The 18945-nt window shown below is 38.3% G+C and overlaps 5 protein-coding genes across 7 annotated transcripts; 3 read left to right on the forward strand and 2 right to left on the reverse strand.

Annotated features, from left to right (window-relative positions):
- The first annotated feature begins 116 nt into the window (after positions 1 to 116).
- LOC103861694 (protochlorophyllide reductase B, chloroplastic) lies at positions 117 to 1889 on the forward strand. The gene is made up of 4 exons (XM_009139412.3): positions 117 to 376; positions 450 to 984; positions 1087 to 1445; positions 1541 to 1889. Exons 1-4 carry the CDS (start codon positions 230 to 232, stop codon positions 1694 to 1696), a joined length of 1197 nt encoding a protein of 398 aa, XP_009137660.1. The 5' UTR covers positions 117 to 229; the 3' UTR covers positions 1697 to 1889.
- A 229-nt stretch (positions 1890 to 2118) lies between these two features.
- LOC103861695 (E3 ubiquitin-protein ligase RMA3) lies at positions 2119 to 3970 on the forward strand. 2 transcript variants are annotated; one of them, XM_009139414.3, is made up of 2 exons: positions 2119 to 2553; positions 3038 to 3961. In XM_009139414.3, exon 2 carries the CDS (start codon positions 3051 to 3053, stop codon positions 3750 to 3752), a length of 702 nt encoding a protein of 233 aa, XP_009137662.1. In that variant the 5' UTR covers positions 2119 to 2553; positions 3038 to 3050; the 3' UTR covers positions 3753 to 3961. The 2 variants fall into 2 exon arrangements, with proteins under 2 accessions (XP_009137662.1, XP_033144718.1); XM_033288827.1 differs by having other exon boundaries at positions 2550 to 2771; positions 2948 to 3970.
- Positions 3971 to 4049: 79 nt separating this feature from the next.
- On the reverse strand, positions 4050 to 6547 carry LOC103861696 (beta-glucuronosyltransferase GlcAT14A-like). Of its 2 annotated transcripts, XM_009139416.2 has the most exons (5): positions 6038 to 6547; positions 5082 to 5678; positions 4933 to 5008; positions 4738 to 4853; positions 4050 to 4664 (listed from the first exon to the last, which is right to left on the reverse strand). In XM_009139416.2, exons 2-5 carry the CDS (start codon positions 5653 to 5655, stop codon positions 4159 to 4161), a joined length of 1272 nt encoding a protein of 423 aa, XP_009137664.1. In that variant the 5' UTR covers positions 5656 to 5678; positions 6038 to 6547; the 3' UTR covers positions 4050 to 4158. The 2 variants fall into 2 exon arrangements, with proteins under 2 accessions (XP_009137664.1, XP_009137663.1); XM_009139415.2 differs by having other exon boundaries at positions 5082 to 6547.
- Positions 6548 to 11048: 4501 nt separating this feature from the next.
- LOC103861697 (proton pump-interactor 1) lies at positions 11049 to 14079 on the forward strand. Its single transcript, XM_009139418.2, has 7 exons — positions 11049 to 11251; positions 11588 to 11967; positions 12046 to 12237; positions 12308 to 12487; positions 12571 to 12765; positions 12852 to 13475; positions 13549 to 14079. The coding sequence occupies exons 2-7, from the start codon at positions 11620 to 11622 to the stop codon at positions 13825 to 13827; spliced, it is 1818 nt and encodes a 605-aa protein (XP_009137666.1). The 5' UTR covers positions 11049 to 11251; positions 11588 to 11619; the 3' UTR covers positions 13828 to 14079.
- A 2340-nt stretch (positions 14080 to 16419) lies between these two features.
- On the reverse strand, positions 16420 to 18673 carry LOC103861700 (early nodulin-like protein 2). The gene is made up of 2 exons (XM_033288824.1): positions 18251 to 18673; positions 16420 to 18161 (listed from the first exon to the last, which is right to left on the reverse strand). Exons 1-2 carry the CDS (start codon positions 18432 to 18434, stop codon positions 16618 to 16620), a joined length of 1728 nt encoding a protein of 575 aa, XP_033144715.1. The 5' UTR covers positions 18435 to 18673; the 3' UTR covers positions 16420 to 16617.
- Positions 18674 to 18945: the final 272 nt, after the last annotated feature.

Consider the following 18945-nt stretch of genomic DNA (forward strand, 5'->3'; position numbering starts at 1 on the left):
ATTGGATAACCAATGATGACTTGGCAGATACTTTCTTTAAGATAATGTTATCCACACATCTTCAGTGATCTCTGTAGGGACCACTACTCCTCTCCTGTCCGAATATCACCTCCTCCTTCACTCCTTGGCAAGTACATATATACTCACACTCTCTCTCGCAAAATATCCACTTCGATAGTCTTCTTATTCAATCGATCTTGATATCTCTCTGTTTTTTTCTTTTCCAAAAATGGCCCTTCAAGTTGCTCTTTTGGTCTCCTCTGCTTTCTCTGTCCAAAAAGATGGAAAAGTGAACGCTTCTTCATCATCCTTCAAGGACTCGAGTCTCTTTGGTGCCTCCATTACCGAACATGGCTCTTCCTCATTAAGATTCAAGGTACATAACTCCTAACATTGCATTCTTGGTCAAGTAATGGTTCATTGTTGAAAAGATATCTATTATTGTTCAGAGAGAACATAGCTCGAGGAGTGTATTAGCAGTTCGTGCCCAAACCGCTGCAACTTCAAGCCCCTCGGTCACAAAATCTTCATCTGGCGGCAAGAAAACGTTGAGGAAAGGTAACGTGGTGGTCACGGGAGCCTCGTCAGGGTTAGGTTTAGCCACGGCTAAAGCTCTGGCCGAGACAGGTAAATGGCACGTGATAATGGCGTGCAGAGACTTCCTTAAGGCCGAGAGAGCCGCTAAATCAGCAGGGATGCCTAAAGACAGCTACACGGTGATGCATTTGGACTTGGCCTCGTTGGACAGCGTGAGACAGTTCGTTGATAGCTTCAGGAGATCAGAGATGCCTCTCGATGTTTTGGTCTGCAACGCTGCGGTTTATTTCCCGACAGCTAAAGAGCCTACTTACAGTGCAGAAGGGTTTGAGCTTAGTGTTGCCACGAATCATTTGGGACATTTTCTTCTCTCGAGGTTGTTGCTTGATGACTTGAAGAAGTCTGATTACCCTTCAAAGCGTCTCATTATCGTCGGATCCATTACCGGTATTGTCTAAAATCTATATATAAAGTTAGATGAGCTTCCAACTTTAAACCATTTTACGCTAAAGAATGAGTTTTGATCATTGTATCTTTGTTTTGGTTTAGGGAACACGAATACATTGGCTGGTAACGTTCCACCGAAGGCGAATCTAGGCGATCTGAGAGGTTTAGCTGGCGGATTGAACGGCTTAAACAGCTCGGCGATGATTGATGGAGGAGATTTTGACGGTGCAAAGGCTTACAAAGACAGCAAAGTGTGCAACATGTTGACGATGCAAGAGTTGCACAGGCGTTACCATGAAGAAACTGGAGTCACATTCGCTTCGCTTTACCCTGGTTGCATTGCCTCCACGGGTCTATTCAGAGAGCACATTCCGCTTTTCCGTACACTGTTCCCTCCGTTTCAGAAGTACATCACCAAAGGATATGTCTCCGAGACAGAGTCTGGCAAAAGACTTGCTCAGGTAATAACTTGTGAGCCAAGGAAGTACTATTCTTTTTTTTTTCTTTTTTTTTTTGTTGTGTACTCAATCAGTGGAGTTATGTTTAATAAAATCAGGTGGTGAGTGATCCGAGCTTGACGAAGTCAGGGGTGTACTGGAGCTGGAACAAGGCTTCGGCGTCTTTCGAGAACGAGTTATCAGAAGAAGCAAGCGATGTTGAGAAGGCTCGTAAAGTGTGGGAGATCAGTGAGAAGCTCGTTGGGTTGGCTTAAATGACACTTGGAATCTCTTCTTTCTGATGAGATCACGTTGTGCCAAGTGATGAAAACTCTAGAGGATGTTCTGGATTTTTAGATGTCTGATTCTGTTGAGGAATTTTTCGTTAGTGTATGTTGAGTGTAGATCTGTTTGGCTTGTAGCCCATAATAAAGAAATAAAAGTTGGCTAGCAACAATCATACACCAACATCTTTGTGCATCAAAATTTAATTAACTCCTATGTCTGGTTTAAAAAAAAAAAAGATTCAGGCTCTAACGAACTGCATTCCAAGAATCCATACCATCAGTACTATCTTCACATGTGTCAACATGATCATGTCCTACCCTTTGTGTTAATGTAATAATGAAGTCAGTACGATGGAGCAGAAGATATAGCACAAGCCTCTTTGATGACATCCAAATCATGTGAGGTAACAACAGATCCATCAGCAGCTATGCTCTCTCTAAAAGAGGTTGAGCAGAAATGGATCTCTGTCTCTCTAAAGAGTCCTATAAGCTTCAATCAGAAACATGGCTGACTGACACAACAGATTGTTCAAGCTCCCAAAGAAGAGATAATACATGTCATCAAATCCACAAAACAACCTGACAAAAATAGATTTTAGTTGGAACCGAACCGGTGTAAGTGGGATGGTAAAGATATTTTAGGGATACACTTCAATATTATTTTAATTTGTCGGAACCAAAAAAACAAAAAGAAAAACAAAGAAAGAAGACAAAAGCCAACAAGCCATCACCGTCGTTGTCGTTGTCGTTAAAACCTCCATTATCATCATCGTAAGTTGACTTATAGAGCGAATTAACATCATCCAGTCTCCCTGAAACTCCTCAGCCATTTGGCGATCGATTCGGTAGGTTCTCTTCATTATCTGTATTGGATTCTCCTTCCTTTAGAGAATTGAAATCTGAATCCCTGGTTATTGAATTATTATTGTTTTCTCGTAGCATGGTTTAAACAAAACATATCTCTAGGATTTGATTATAAAAATATGGATTTTCTATGTGGAAAGATCTTGAGAAAAAAAACATTTTAGTTTCCTTCTCTATGTGTTCTTCTCAAATCTAGGTTATAGATGCTTATCAGACTTTGTTGCTCGCCCCTTAAAAGCTCTATCTTTCAATGTTTTGTAATGTTGTTTAGTATTATCCCATCGTCGAGCATGGCTCCGGGATCTTCTAGTTTGATTGTAAACTTTGTTGCTCTTTGAGCTTTTATAATACAAGTTGTGACAAAAAAAAAAAAAAAGATGCTTATCAGACAATCATTCTCACACAAACCTTGATTACCATGAAACCCTTTTAAGAGTCTTGGGTCTTGTTGTGTTCCATTAACAGGACTTTGCCTCCCATGGAAGGAAGCTTCCTCATCTCTGATGCTCAACAAGCACATGAAGAAGTCAAACAAAAACCTAATCTCATCACGGGTCCAGCAGGATCCCAAGCTAACGAAAGTGGCTGTTTTGATTGCAACATCTGTCTAGACACCGCCCTTGATCCGGTGGTCACTCTCTGCGGACACCTTTTCTGCTGGCCTTGCATTTACAAGTGGCTACATGTTCAGTTATCTTCTCTCTCCACTGATCATCACCGCCGTAACAACTGCCCTGTCTGCAAATCCAACATTGCAATCACCTCACTGGTTCCTCTCTATGGAAGAGGCATGTCTTCATCCGTTAACTCCAAGGAACAAGACTCAGAGTCCACAGTAATACCTCGGAGGCCTGCTCCATCAACAACCCTAAACAATCCCATCGCTTCAGAACCATCTCTGAACCAAACAATGTCTCCAACGTTTCACAGCCACCGATACTCCCCTCGTGGCTTCACCACAACTGAATCAACCGACCTCGCCAACGCGGTAATGATGAGTCTTCTTTACCCGGTGATTGGGATGTTTGGGGACATGGTCTACACCAGGGTATTCGGAACCTTCACAAACGCAATAGCTCAGCCTTACCAAAGCCAGAGGATGATGCAGACTGACAAGTCTCTTAATCGGGTATCCATATTCTTCCTTTGTTGCATCATCCTTTGCCTCCTTCTCTTCTAGTTCTCTCCCTCGTTGTATAGACTTTGTTGTAAATAACCTGTAAAGGTCAACGTCTTTGTGGTATAACAACTACATATACACTATTGTTCTGAGCTAGGTCTCTCAAATTGCTGGCCAATTGCTCTCTCTGTATTGCATATCTATGGACATATACATGCTTGTATCAATTCTTCATGAACCATATTAAATGTTTGAGTCTCATATGAACATTTCATCTTCTATTTCTTCCAAAGTTACCTAGCTTCCTAAAGAACTTTATAGATATAGCTAAATGATAATTTGAATAGGTTTTCTACGTGAAGAGAAGTGAGTTGGTGTATATTATTTAGTCACATTAAACATGAAACATCTAAAAACAAAAAAATTAGCCTCTAAAAGCATTCAGCTGCCAGTGTATTGAGAGAGCCTATCTACATTTCCTTTGATCCACTTTAGATGCCGAAACAAGTCTGCTAACAAGCTCCTGTAACCGGTTAGCTCCAGGACCGGGATTGATCTTTGACGGATCACCGACCTTGGAGCATTTATGTTTGTCTGCACACCAACCACCTGGTGTAAAGTTCCCACCATTACCTCCTCTACCTAGCAGCTCTATATCAATCTTGTCTAAAGCAAGATCATCGTGTTTGAACTTGCGGGCGAACACAGCTCCGCTTGCAATCATCCTCTCCGTGTCGCTGATGTTGAGCGTCCGAGGATGCTGTTTCGGAGGACGGTCCCAGGAGATGTAATGAAGGTCGTGGTTAACCACCGTGCTCGAATACTCTGGTGTGTTGCATATAACGGTTTGGAAATATCCTTCTGGTGTGGAGAGGAAGTTGGTGTAATACATTAGAAGTGTCCGTGGAAGATTGTCCCATCCCCAAATGCAATATTCTACGAAGGACCGTGATAAGACCATCCAAGCAGAACCTTAAGTTTCATCAAAATACACATAGTTTAGCCACCAACTCTTCTTGTTACTAAACTAATGAACACTAGTTACCAGTGAAGAGTTTGAAAGCAGTTGGCATGGTTCTACGTGGTGTAACCCAGAAGACATCTGATTTCTTCGTCGAGTAAAGCCCCGGGTCTATGATCAGAGGCTTTGCTCGCTTCTCTCTGCAAGAAGAAATATTCATTACTCTTTTTAGACATATCTCAAAGTTTGTAGTCTGTGATAAATAATAAGAATCGTTACGCTTTCCAGCCTAGTTTGCTAGTGTAGTCGATAAAGTTGAGGTTCCGGTCCAGCCCGGTGAATGTATGAATAAGATCTGCGAATGAACAAAAAAACTAACATTGTTGATCCAATAATTATACAAAGGAAGACACTATGTGTTTAGGTACCATCTTGAGTCACTAGAGGATAATCCGAGGCGCTGAGGTTGATGAACCAATCCCAATCTTTACTCTTCTTCAATAGAATGGCGCATGCATGAAGCGTATTAGCCACCATTGTTGGTCCTCTATACGTAACGAGGTTAGCCTTTGTGATCATATGAACATTCCCAACGTCGTTAAACACAGGATCTTCTCTCACGCGTTTAGCCAGCTCGATCCTCTCTTCAGCAGGAGACTCGAGATCGAGATGAACAACGTATTGGTTTCTCGGATGGTACAATGCTCGTAACACTCTCCATAGAGACTCTAAGTCACCTTTCGAACCTGAAACTAGATAACCAAAGCGAGGACTAGACTGTACATGAGGAGGAGGAGAGGAGTGGTTGTTGGTCTTTGACTCTACGAACTCGACGGTTGTTTCGTTGGAGGGTGATAGATTTGAGGAGAAGATGAGTGAGTTAATGGAACGCACGGAAGAGAGGAGACCCATGTTGAAGGATGCAGCTGTGAGGAATATGAACATGAGAGAAGCCATTGCTAGAGGAAATATCCATCTCCTTTCTGAGTTTGAAAACGCCATTGAATAGTCTTTTCATAGAGAATCTGAAAAAACGGAAGGTTACGTAAAATAAAAAAATTAGGTCAACGTAACAAGCTCTTGTGGGATCATCATCAAGGATATTCACAAATGGAGATTGATATAACTTTAAATATTCATCGTTAACTCTGTGAGAAAAAAATAAGAATTCGAATTTGAATTTATCCCAAAATAGTCGATGAGGGAAACGAAAAATGAGGGATTCACAAATCGTAAAACGTGATCACAAGTATTAGCCTATCATAAAAATAGTTCGGAAAAGACATATCTGAAAATAAGAAAGACCCTCTCGTTCTATATTCGACCAATCAAAACACATTTTAAAGATGGGATGACAATGGGAAAAATCAAAAACTTATAAGACCTGGTTTCTTAAATCTTCTCTGGACTTGACGTGCGAATGTTACGGGCACTTCACTATTCAAAGAGGAGTCTAAGATTTAATTATCTTTTGAGGATTTATTAACTAAATTGTAAATAACTTTTTTTGTCTAGAAAATAGATTTAAAGAAATAAATCTGAGACTAATAACTTGTATAAAAAGAAGAATGAAATCTGAGACTGAATTAGAAGAAGAAAATATGAAATAAATCTGAGAGATATAGAATTCTTCTGGATTTCAGTTTCCCACACATATGTTTTCGTTTTAACTCACTTCCTAGAAACGGTGCGATCTCTTTGACTTTAATTAATGGGAAGTCTTTGATTTTGATTTTATAAACAACATTTATTAGTTTGGTTTACCAGTTCAGTTATGCATCATACATGTTCTGTGATGTTAAAATGAGTAACGAATCCGTTTAGAACTTAAAATGCTATTCATCATTTAAAAAAAAAAATTGTTACGTCAAACATTTGTTAATTTTGTGGTCAGCATGCATAGCAAGCTATGTTACATGGAAACGGAAGCAGATACGTGGAAGCGGAAGCGTAAGGAAGCGCATAAGCGAGATTTTTTAAAATATTAGGAAGCGGGTACGTGTTGGAAGCGTATATACATATATAAATATATACATATATATATATAATATATTAATTTTAAAAAAAATTAGGACTAAAAATTATATGATTTAAATTTGAAATAATGCATTTATTCATTTATAATAATTTTGAAATGATTTTATATTAAAACTGTAAAAATACACATAAATGAAGTTTACAAAAAATATTATATTAATTATTTTTAATACTTCATAAATAATTGACACAATATATTTCAATATGTGCTATATCGTTAATAAAAAATCTCAATGCATAAAGATAATTTATAGTATTATTTTTAATATTTGTATATTTATAACTCAATATTCATTAATATTAATTTTTTTTATTTTATATAGATTAAAACTATGGTTTTATATTTTATTGATATACATTGCATTTTTTAAAAAAAACGGAAGCGTGATTCCAAAACGAAATCGTAAGCTTCCAACAAGTTTTTTAAGAGAATATTTTAGAAACGTTTTGGAAGCGAGATTCCGCAAGCTTCCACAAGGTTCCGATTCCGGTTCCGAAGCGGGAAGCGGACGTCCGATGAAGCTTCCGTGCAACGTAGATAGCAAGTAAATTAATTAATCTTTGAAAGTTTATGAAATACATTGATGAGTTAGGCAAGTTGTATTGAATAGTGCTTTTGAAAATGACCAAATGACTTTTAGTCTAATTCAAAAAGACACGTGTGTTGATTTGCAAAGGAAGTAAAGTAATTAATCTGTTATCCAATAAATTAATAATTGTGCTTTTAATTTGTTGGGAAATAAATCTGTTCACATTTCTCGCATATACGCTATATAAACACAATTTGGTTATTATCTCTCAAAGATGTGATTTGATTATTTGTTTGTAGTCTAGATATGGTCCATATGGATTGAGTTTGAGAAATGTACAAGGACAATATTTATATAGAGCTAGCGATATAGACTGATAATGCAATGGACCTAGATCACTGACTTTTTCTTCGGAAAAAATAAGTAATTATCCATATTATGTTGAGTTTACTACTTTGATTAGTTGATTGTTGGAAGTTGGTTGTTCCTCCCACCATTGTATTTTTGTGTGGCAATTTTGTTTTGTAATTTACATTATAAATTTGCTGTGACTGGGGGTATATAACTTCTTTTGGATTTGGCACTAGTTGATTAGAGTTAGAGCCGTGCTTACCCTTGTAGAAAAAAAACAACAGCTTCAGACCTCCTACTTTTAAATCAAAATATAGGGCCCCATTGTTATTTTTAAACATACATAAAAAATCATAAACCCCCATTTTAAATAGTAAACATTAGAGGTGGGCAAAAAATCAAACCGAACCGAATCAACCCAAACCAACTGAACCGAATCAAACCGAACCAAAGTCTATTTTAAACCGTTCAATTGAAGATTTCCACCCAAATGGTTCAGTTTGGTTCGGTTTTAAACCAAACCAAACTGAGAAACCGATGTATTTTTGTAATTATTTAAATTAAAAATATTAGTAATACTAATATACTAAAATTCTAATACCAAACCACATATTTTCTATTTTTCATTCATTAACACATATTCTTCTAACCTAATATGTAATCATCAAAATATTTGATTTGAAAAATAGATTTTTTATATTCTTATATATGTAAACATGGATGTTAAATCTAAACCTAAAACTTAAAATTGAAAGCAAATTTTATTAAAAACAAAAATTCTTCTCCACAGCGTCATATAGAAAATGATTCATTGCAAACTTTTTAATAATGATATAAGAGACATTATTAATGATGTTGTTTTTTTAGTTAACTTTAATTTATTTTAATTTTTATATACTTTTTTGTTTTTTTGTAAAGGTTTGGGTTTCAGTTTTATATTGAATTAAGTTCACATAGTTTATGTTTACATAGTTTATGTTTCAAAGAATAAAATTTCTTTTAAAAATTAAACTAAAAAAAAAACTAATTAAAATGATCCATAAAACAAACCGAACTGAACCGAATACAAACCGAACCAAACACAAACCGAACCAAACCAAACTAACTATGGTTTATTTTAGTTGAAAAACTTGAAGTTTCACTTCTTAAAACTGTAAATTTGAAATTTTACTACTTAAAACTCTGAATTTAAAGTTTTAAAATTCATTTTTGGAGCAAAAAACTCTATATTTGGAGTTATATAGTTTCTTTTGCACCAATTACTATGTGTTATCTCTTAATCTTATTAGCATTAGATGAAGAAAGCAACACATACATTGAAAATTAAAATAAACAAGAGTGCCATGTGGTAGAGGTTGAGACATATAAACCTAATGTTATCTCTCATGATTCTTTATTCTGAAACACTGACTGAAAAATACAATGCCTGCGATTTTGAAAGTCTTGCATAGGTAAAAGCCTTATGATTGACCCGGTTACAGAAGAAGAAGGATGTGAGGATGGAAGCTCGATAGTGACGTGCATGCCGTCTCGTTATGAAGTCACTCAGAGCTGACCATCACTGGTGAATGGGCAACTCCTAATATCAACGAGGTATGCCCTCCAATAATACCTTATCTCCTTTGATTGCTGCTCAGATTTAAAGCACATGACATGGGCTAACTAGACTGTTCTTCATTATAATCTTTATGCACAAATTAGATTATTGTGTCTTCATACCTAAACAATCCGCAAGTCCGACAAAGGGGTCTATGTGGTAACATCTTAGCACGTAACGTTGAACTAATTGGGTGATAGGACTAGGAGCGTGTAGACATGTAACCAAATAATTTACAAAATTTTGCAGGCAATGCAGCTTTGCGTGGATGCTTGTTCAAAACTTGGAGAGATCATGCGGGATCGTCTGAAACAAGCTGCGTCAGCTACCGATGAATGAACATATTCAAGAAACTATATGGATTCTGGATTGTACCTTAGCCATAGCATGAAACCGGTTAAGCTGTGTTTAGGTGAAATCGATTTTAGACCAAACCAGTCTGGTTTAGTTTAGACCGATGTATTTTGCTACGTCAAGTTTTTTTTTTTTGTTAAATATTTTGCTACGTCAAGTTTGCGGAGCTATATCGTTTGTTATGAAATGAAAATCCAATTTTGTACCAAAATCTTTAAATGTGTATTTCTATTAAACATACAAACCGACACTCAAAGCTTCATTTCCTGTCTTACTGCGAGTCTGTGACCTTGCACTAATACATTAAATCAGATATTCAATATTTATACGGAACTGCAGTGATATTTTGGGGTCTTCTTGTTCACGTCACGTGTTTGTGCTGACGATATAGGTAGGGTTGATTGGGTAATTGCTGTTACGAGGGTATTTGAGGAATTTCAGCTTACGTCTGAACTTGAGCTCATGTAAGAAGAGTACAATGCAAAGAATCTAAAATACGCATGACTGTGATATGAATCTGAAACACAGAGAGAGAGAGAGAGAGGACGTGTGTCTCTGACAAGTAGACAGCTGTAACCATGGGACTTCTAACGCCAAAGAAGACTTCCCACGTTTTCAACACAACCTAACAACTGTTTCTTTCTTCTCCACCTCTTCCCACTTTTGTCTCCTCTTTTTTTTTAATTACCTTGAGCAACTTTTGTCTTCTTATTAAGATTGGTTCTTAACCAAAAATGTCCCTTTTAATATTTCGTTAACTTCCATGTTTTACTAAACATCTTACTATTTTGTAAATTATTAATCCCCATTCGAAACCAATAACTAAACTTGACAGATATATGGTACTAGATTGTTCATATAAATATTTCATTCTTTGGCGAAAAATACATACATACCACCTTTCCGCATCCTTGGCTTAAAATGAAATGAGAAAAAAAACATGATAATTTGTTGGACACATAAATGAAATACCACATAATGAAGTCTTGAAGATAAAAGATTCTGAGTAAAATAAATAAATTTGTAGCTGGAGTCACCAACAAACTAATTTGATGTTAACTAAGATTCTCTATTAGTTAGTTAGTTTTGATCGAATATTGTTATTATCCACCATATTTTATCCTATACCGATTTACAGTGATCCCACAAGTTAATCCCCGATCTTCTTAACTCTACAATCTCTTTCGCCGTATGGCCCGTGACCACACCTCTCCATGCTTGCAATTTGCAAAGTTTGATCATTTAAAAGCACATGTCGTTAGATTCCGTCACGTTTGAAAGTTGTCACAAAAAGTCATGCGCTCTACTCAACTAGATAATAGTATGCTAGAAACCTAAAAATAATATTTGCTCCTTTCAAAGAAATTTAATAAATTTTACAATTCTGAAATAATTAACTGAATTAATGTATTTTAATAAAAGATTATATACAAATATGAACAAACAAAACAAGTAGAGGGAACTAGGAAAGACCCAATCAGGGTTAGAAAAAAATCAGTAGATAGGGAGAGTAAATATTTACCACTTACGTAAAATATATCTGACTTTAATGTGAGAGAGAGAGAGAGAGAGAGAGAGAGAGAGAGAGAGAGAGAGAGAGAGAGAGAGGCAATTCGTGGGCTTTTTTTCTAAAAATCGAAGATTATATTTAGATTTGAGATCTGACCACCACAAGAGTTTATCTCCCCCTCTCTCCTTCCTCAGATCTTCATCTCTCTCCACTTTCACGGTATCCCTTCATTCCCTTTGTGATTCATTTGCTTTCGATTATTGTTGCTTTTCAGCTTCATATCTATGTATAAATCTCCTCCTCTGTTCTCATCTGAATCATTTTGATCGTCTCTGATCTCTTTTGCTAATTTGACTTCCGACAATTGTTTTTTTTTCTTCCGTTGACCCTGTTGCTTAAAGGTTTGATCTTTCCCCTGTTCTGTCCGTATATTACGATTCTGCTGTTCGTATGTTTTTTTTTTGTCTGGAACTGATCTTGTTTGAATATGCATTTGATTACGATCTAGATCCTTAAAGTTGAATCCTTTCTTGTGTTGGATCCATTTCACACCAGGATCCTCTGTTTTTTTGCTCTGTTTTGAGAAGATGGGTGTTGAGGTTGTGAAGTTCGGTGGATTCGAGGTTGCTCCGGCTCCTTTCGAAGGAAAGCCCGAGACCAACGGGAAGGTAGTGGATAAGGTCGCCATCAAGGACGCAGATAAGCCTCCAAAGAAAGCCGAGGAGAGTCCCAACAACAATGTGTTGATCTCCGATGTACCTAAAGACGCAGCAGAGGAATGGCCCGCGGCGAAGCAGATCCGGTCCTTCTACTTCGTTAAGTACCGTCATTTCGACGACCCCAAGATCAAAGCCAAGCTTGATGTAGCTGATAAGGAGCTTGAGAAGCTGAGCAAGGCCAGGAGTGCTGTTTACGAACAGTTGAAAGCTAAGAGGGTATAAAGTCTCTTTTTTTTGTTTTGGAACTCTGATGAATGGTCTGTAGAGTTGACTTTTTTTGTAATGATGCAATAGGCGGAGAGATCTGAGTTGTTTGACCTGTTGGACCCGTTGAAGACGGAGCGTCAAGGGTACAACACCAAGTTTGATGAGAAGAGAAAGGAGATGGAACCGTTGCAGCAAGCTTTGGGGAAGCTAAGGGGTAATGATGGTGGGAGTGCTCGTGGGCCTGCTATTTGTTCCTCTGAGGAAGAGTTGAACAATATGGTAACAATCTTTTACTTTTATTTTCTTCACCTTTGCTGGATTCTCATTTGGTTTGTGGGGTAAAATGTAGATATATAGCTACCAGTATAGGATTCAACATGAGAGCATTCCTTTAACCGAGGAGAAGCAGCTTCTTAAAGAGATCAGGCTGCTTGAAGGGACGAGGGATAAGGTCATTGCTAATGAGGCTGTGAGAGCTAAGATCAAAGAGTCTATGGGTCAGAAAGATGATATTCAAGGTCAAGTTAAGGTAATAAGAGAGCTCTTGGTTTGGCTTGCTCTTTGCAGTTTTTGAGTCTGTAAAATCTCAAAGAATCTATGCTTGGTTTGCAGTTAATGGGTGCTGGTTTGGACGGAGTGAAGAAGGAGAGGCAAGCGATTTCAGCGAGGATTAATCAGCTGAGTGAGAAGGTGAAAGCAGCGAAAGATGAGATTCAGGTGCTGGAGAATGAGCTGAAGACTGTGACTGAGAAGAGAGACAAAGCTTACTCGAACATCCGTGAGCTTAGGAAGCAAAGAGATGAGAATGTACAAAACACACATACTCTTGAGCATGTTCTTGTGATTGATAATGGTTTGTAGACTCTTTTTATTTATTATTTTGGTTCTTGCAGAACTCTGGATTCTACCAAGGACGTGTTGTGTTGAACAAAGCTAGAGACTTGGCTGCACAAAAGAACGTAGAGGAGCTCGAGGCGCTCTCCAACGCAGAGGTTGAGAAATTCATCTCCCTCTGGTGCAGCAAGAAGAATTTCAGAGAAGATTACGAGAAGAGACTCTTACCGTCGCTTGATGCTAGGCAGCTTAGCCGAGATGGAAGGATGAGGAACCCTGAAGAGAAGCCTCTGATTGCTCCAGAGGCGCCACCGCAAGCAAAGGCGGTGACCGAGGTTGTTCCTAAAGCTAAGGCAAAGCAGCAGCAGCCTAAGGAGGAGCCAGTTTCTGCACCTAAACCAGAGGCTCCTGCTGTTCAGAAGACTGAGAAGAAAGGTAAAGATGCGGCGAAAGTAAAGAACGTTGTTGTTGCTGATGAAGAGGAGGATGAGGAAGTGTATGGTCTTGGAAAGCCGCAGGAGGAGAAGAAGAAGGTAGATGAAGCGGCGTTGAGAGAGATGAGAAAGCAAGAGGAGATTGCTAAAGCCAAGCTTGCCATGGAAAGGAAAAAGAAGCAGGCGGAGAAAGCTGCTGCCAAAGCTGCTAAAAGAGCTCTAATGGAAGCTGAGAAGAAAGAGAAAAAGGTAATTTATCAATGCTCTCTGCGTCTCCTCTCTTCTCCATTCTAATAATTCTCCATCCCTTTGTGTGTTGCAGGAGCGAGAGAAGAAGGCCAAGAAGAGCGGAATAGAGGCTGTATCTGAGGAAGTTCCAGAAGCTTCTGAGGCTGAGAAGGAGGAGACTGAAGCACCAGTGGAGGAGAAACCACAGAAGGAGAAACCAGTAAGGAACAGGATCCGCACTAGAGGAGGACCAGAGACACTCCCGAGAGCTATCCTCAAGCGTAAGAAGGCGACTAACTACTGGATTTATGCTGCTCCAGCTGCTCTTGTGGTGCTAATGCTTCTTGTCTTGGGTTACTACTACGTTCTCTAGATGGAAAACGTAGTGATGATCAAGCGAGTCTGCGTTTGTTGTAGTTTGGGATCTTGTTTTTGAGGATGAGACTCTTTAAACTTATGCCTCTTTTTACATACAGAGTAGCTACTCCTCCCTTTATAAGTACTTCTTACATTTCACTTCTTTGTTTTTTTTCTTTCTCTTTTGTTGTTGAGGTTTTAACTTTGAAGTATGAAAACAGTTTTTGTTACATTACATTTTATAGCTCTGATAGTGTTACAGATTATCCCAGAAGTTATCATTTCTACATATAATTAAGTTGGTTATCATGACTAATGGGTCGAAACTGTGAATTGTGATTCATGAGATACATGATCAACTTTTTTGAGTACAAGCTTAACAGTTTGAGTTCTAAATGGATCAATAGAGTTTTATAAGGGGAGAACTCTAGGGCAGAACTCTAGAGTTTTCTACAAAAGAGTTATTAGTTGTTACCACTTACCACCACACACATAAGGCGAATTGCAGAATCTACTTGGAAAAGTAGATCCCTGATTGACTTATTCACCAAAAACCTCATCCATGAAAACCTTTGTCCCAACCGATGTGAGACTTTATTAACCACTGATTTGTAGTTAAGCATCCATATTTATTTATTTATCCTTTTGACTAATTTATAGTTAAACAGGCAAATGAAATAAGGTACTGGTAGTTCTTTAGACAAAGCTTATTAGTCCCATACCAAATCTGGACAATATTGTAAACAGATGATTTTTGTTTGATCTTTGTGCTCCATGTATCGAAAAAAAATGTTTGAGAGGGAACTTGGAGATTGGTGGGTCCGAGAGAGAGAGAGACAATGCGTATCAGTGGTCACTCGTGTCCTTTAATAACACTTGGCCGAGTCGTAGCGTTCGAAACGTGTTTACATCATCGTGGGGGCTACACTTGCGATGAGACAATGGCTAGTTGTTACGTGTTACTTGTAATGGCCTTGGCAACTTAGCTATCGTCTTTAAATGCTTTGGTCTCATTCACAATAACTCTGCGTTGGTTCTGTTCAGATAAACTGAATTTACTGTAAACTAACTTTTGCTTTTTGCAATTATCAAATTAAGAATTTTTTTTCTTTTAGATCTCAAACTAAGTAATCGCACGTTTTCTTGAATTGTGAAAGCCAAGAAAATCTGCTAGTTTCAATTGTTTGTTAAATAACCATAAGAAAATTTTCGTTTAATGAAACGATTTTAGCATCCGTTAAAGTTATTTATGGTTCCTATTGGTAAACATCCATTAATTGCAGAATCGTGGAAAAATAGTTAAACTGTGAAAAAATAATAATTAAGCTGCAAATTTTTTAAAAAATTATGGAATGACGGAATAATACATACTACTCCTTCCATTTCGATTTAATTGTCGTTTTAGTTTTATGAACACATATTAAGAAAATATTTAATTTTGCATATTTTCAACAAAAAAACATGTTAATACTCCTACACCTAACTATATTTCAACCAATTAAAAAATTAATAAGGAATTAAAGTTAATAAATTTTGCCTTGAATGTGACGAATTTTTTTCTCGAGAACGATAAATAATTTGAAAACGGAAGGAGTATATTAATTACAATATTTTTACGATAATCACTTTATTATAAAAGAAAACAAACACCAAACTTAAACTAATTATTAAAAATGTAAAAATAACTAAAATTTATTAAAAATACTTTACTTCTTATTATAAATATTTAGCTTATTTTCAATATGTTTTTAATAATAGATTGAAATCTTATAATATTATAAAACAAATTTAATATAATTTTATTTACAACATAATTATTTTTAAAAAACTATTGCTATTTATTTACAATTTAAAATGACATTGCCATATAATTTAACAATGTGAAAGTGTTAATTTTGTAAATAATCTACTAAAATAGACAATTTTTTCTTTATATTTTTGTCAGCAAAAACACAAATGTTTTTATCTTCATTCCATATTTTTTGTTGATCTATAAAAAACTTGTGGAATCGCGTTTTTTTCCGCAAGCTTACCAAGGATAGCCGTTTAAAGCGTACTGAACGCTCTGTATACATTGACTAATCTAAGATGCACAATCAGTGTAGGTCCATAGTTTATAGGTTTCTACTGCCGACAGAGAGAAGAAATAAGCAAATTCAACTTTGTAAAGTAATGACCACTGAAAATACCACAAGATACAATAATAAACATTCAGCAGGACTTGTGAGTATTTTTGTCAAAGTCATCAAACAAAAATAAGTGGAAAAATAAAAAGAACTTTCCTGCATTGATGACATTGACATAAAGAAAAGAGAAAGTCTTTATGCCTTTTCTCATACGTGGGCTTTGGTAGGTAAATGAATTAAATTGCAATTAGCCCTTAATGACATTGTAAGAGCATTGAACTATATAAAGCTTGGTACGATCCAACTTAAGATCTATCCATGCAACTCTAAATACTAACTTAAGATCTCTATCCATGCAACTCTAAATATTTATTAGGATTGAACTTTACTACTTTGTTTATGTCCAAAACAAAACTCTACTACATAAATCACCTTTACCTCTAACCTTATAAACTCAGAGTCGCATGTAAACGTGATGAGTATTGATCACAAAACTAAATACTTTTAAACAGAGGTATTATGAACACAATAGCGTGACTCTTATTTATTATAACAAAACAACAATCCAAGTTATCCAACTATACTCAATAATAATACATAATTACGATGGAATCCGAAAAACAATTAACAAAAATAAAAATAAAGTAGAGACTCGAAATGAAACTAGCCTCCAAATGTTCTTAAGCTGACATAAACATGGCTATAACCAGACTTAAAACTGTAGTTACCGACATAACGGCCATACCATTCGCAGAGGACTTTTCCTCGCCTGGAGCTTCCGCCGGCGAAGTGATTTCACCGGAGGCAGACGGACCCACCGTCGAACCTGACGGAGCACCTCCGGAGGGACCCATCGCCGAGGCTGAGGGAGCATCCCCGGAAGGACCCATCGCCGAGGCTGAGGGAGCATCTCCGGAAGGACCCATCGCCGAACCTGACGGGGCATCTCCCGAGGGACCCATCTCCGACGGCGAGTATGCTGACGGAGAATCTGACGGCGAATAAGAAACAGAGGAAGGAGATCCTGCGGGAGACGAAGATGGGGATCCGGCGGAAGAAGATTTTGGTGCCATTGATCCTGACGGTGAATAACCCGGTGCATACGACGGAGGAGCTGGCGGAGAAGTCACCGGAGAAGTTGCCGGAGAAACAGGGGAAGATGATTTAGGTGACATTGATCCCGGCGGTGAAGAACCCGGTGCATACGACGGAGGAGCTGGCGGAGAAGTTGCCGGAGAACCAGCGGAGGAAGATTTAGGTGGCATTGAACCCGGCGGAGAAGTCACCGGAGAAGACGACGGAGAACCAGGGGAAGATGATTTAGGTGACATTGATCCCGGCGGAGAAGATGACGGAGAACCAGGGAATGAGGATTTAGGTGGCATTGATCCCGGCGGAGAAGTCATCGGAGCAGAGGACGGAGAACCAGGGGAAGAGGATTTAGGTGGCATAGGTGCGGGTGGAGAAGTCGACGGAGACATATGAGAGGAAGATTTAGGTGCCATTGAACCTGGTGGAGAAGTTGCCGGAGACTTAGCGGAGGATGATTTAGGTGGCATTGATCCCGGCGGAGAAGTCACTGGAGAAGAAGACGGAGAAACAGGGGAAGATGATTTAGGTGGTGTATGTGCCGGTGGAGACGTCGCCGGAGAAACAGGGGATGAAGATGATTTAGGTGGCATTGTTCCCGGTGGAGAAGTCACCGGAGAAACAGGGGAAGTAGATTTAGGTGGCATAGGTGCCGGTGGAGAAGTCGCCGGAGAAACATGGGAAGAAGACTTAGGTGGCATTGATCCCGGCGGAGAAGTCACCGGAGCAGAAGACGGAGAAACAGGGGAAGAAGATTTAGGTGGCGTAGGTGCGGGTGGAGAAGTCGCCGGAGAAACAGGGGAAGAGGATTTAGGTGGTGTGTGTGCGGGTGGAGAAGTGGCCGGAGAAACATGGGAAGAAGACTTAGGTGGAATTGATCCCGGAGGAGATTTTCCCGGTGATGCTGCTTGAGGAGGAGCCGGAGTTCTAACGGACAAGACAACGACAGTAAGCTTTTGTCCCTTCTTACAGTTATCTTCATTGCCACTGATGAAGTAAAATGGACCAGAGCGTTCAAGCGAGATCTCAGAATCTCCGTCGTCAACTTTCTTGATAGGATTCTTGGTATTACATCCGTCGTAATCAGCCTTGTTCACCTCTAGCACCGAGTCCATTCCCTTAGCATAGCTGAAATCTGCAAGTACCCAAACTGAGTCTCAGACAAAAACAAAACAAAAATAGTAATCATATGACTAATAAGAAAGATAGGCTATTTGTACATACAGAGTGTGTCGTGTACTACGAAACGGCTCTTTCCAGCCCAAGATCCGTAATTTTCCGGCGGATTTGGAACCCACGCGCCGCTCCCTCCGACTTCAAACCTCCTTGCATCGGTAAAGAAGGTAGAGAAAGAGAGGAGTACCGTGAAGAGGAAGAAAGAAAGGCTATTGGTTCTTAGAAACGCCATGGTTTCTAAAAGCTGAGAGATTATGAGATAAATGGGTTTGTGTGACTATGATGAATATATAGCAATGAAAGGTTGTTAAAGATGAAATGAGAAAAATGGGAATAGGGCTAAAGGAAAGTGAACGTTTTGTGTTTATGATAAGGAGAAGATGTCGACTACTACGTGTTTAAAAATTGAATGTCGTATCAATTTGCTTCTTCATTAATACAAAAGAGTTTTCTCTCTGTATCTACCGACGTTTTGAAATTTTATTATATCATCGAAAAATAGAAAAGTGGTACGAGTATAGTGCGCGTTAAAAGAGCTATAGAACTGTGGCAAGAATTGGTTGGTAGCGGTTGCTGGCGTTTTGCAACAATCGTTCAAACCGCTCTGAACCGCGCCAAATCGCTCCAAATCGCTTTGAACCTCATAAATTCAAAAGCTGGTTCCAGCTAGGGTTTGCGGTTGCGGGCGTTTGCGGGAGGATAAAAAAAATTATTTTTTTTCCAAAACAATATAAATACAAAAA

This window comes from Brassica rapa, chromosome A03 (assembly GCF_000309985.2).
Source record: "Brassica rapa cultivar Chiifu-401-42 chromosome A03, CAAS_Brap_v3.01, whole genome shotgun sequence".
NCBI lineage: Eukaryota > Viridiplantae > Streptophyta > Magnoliopsida > Brassicales > Brassicaceae > Brassica > Brassica rapa.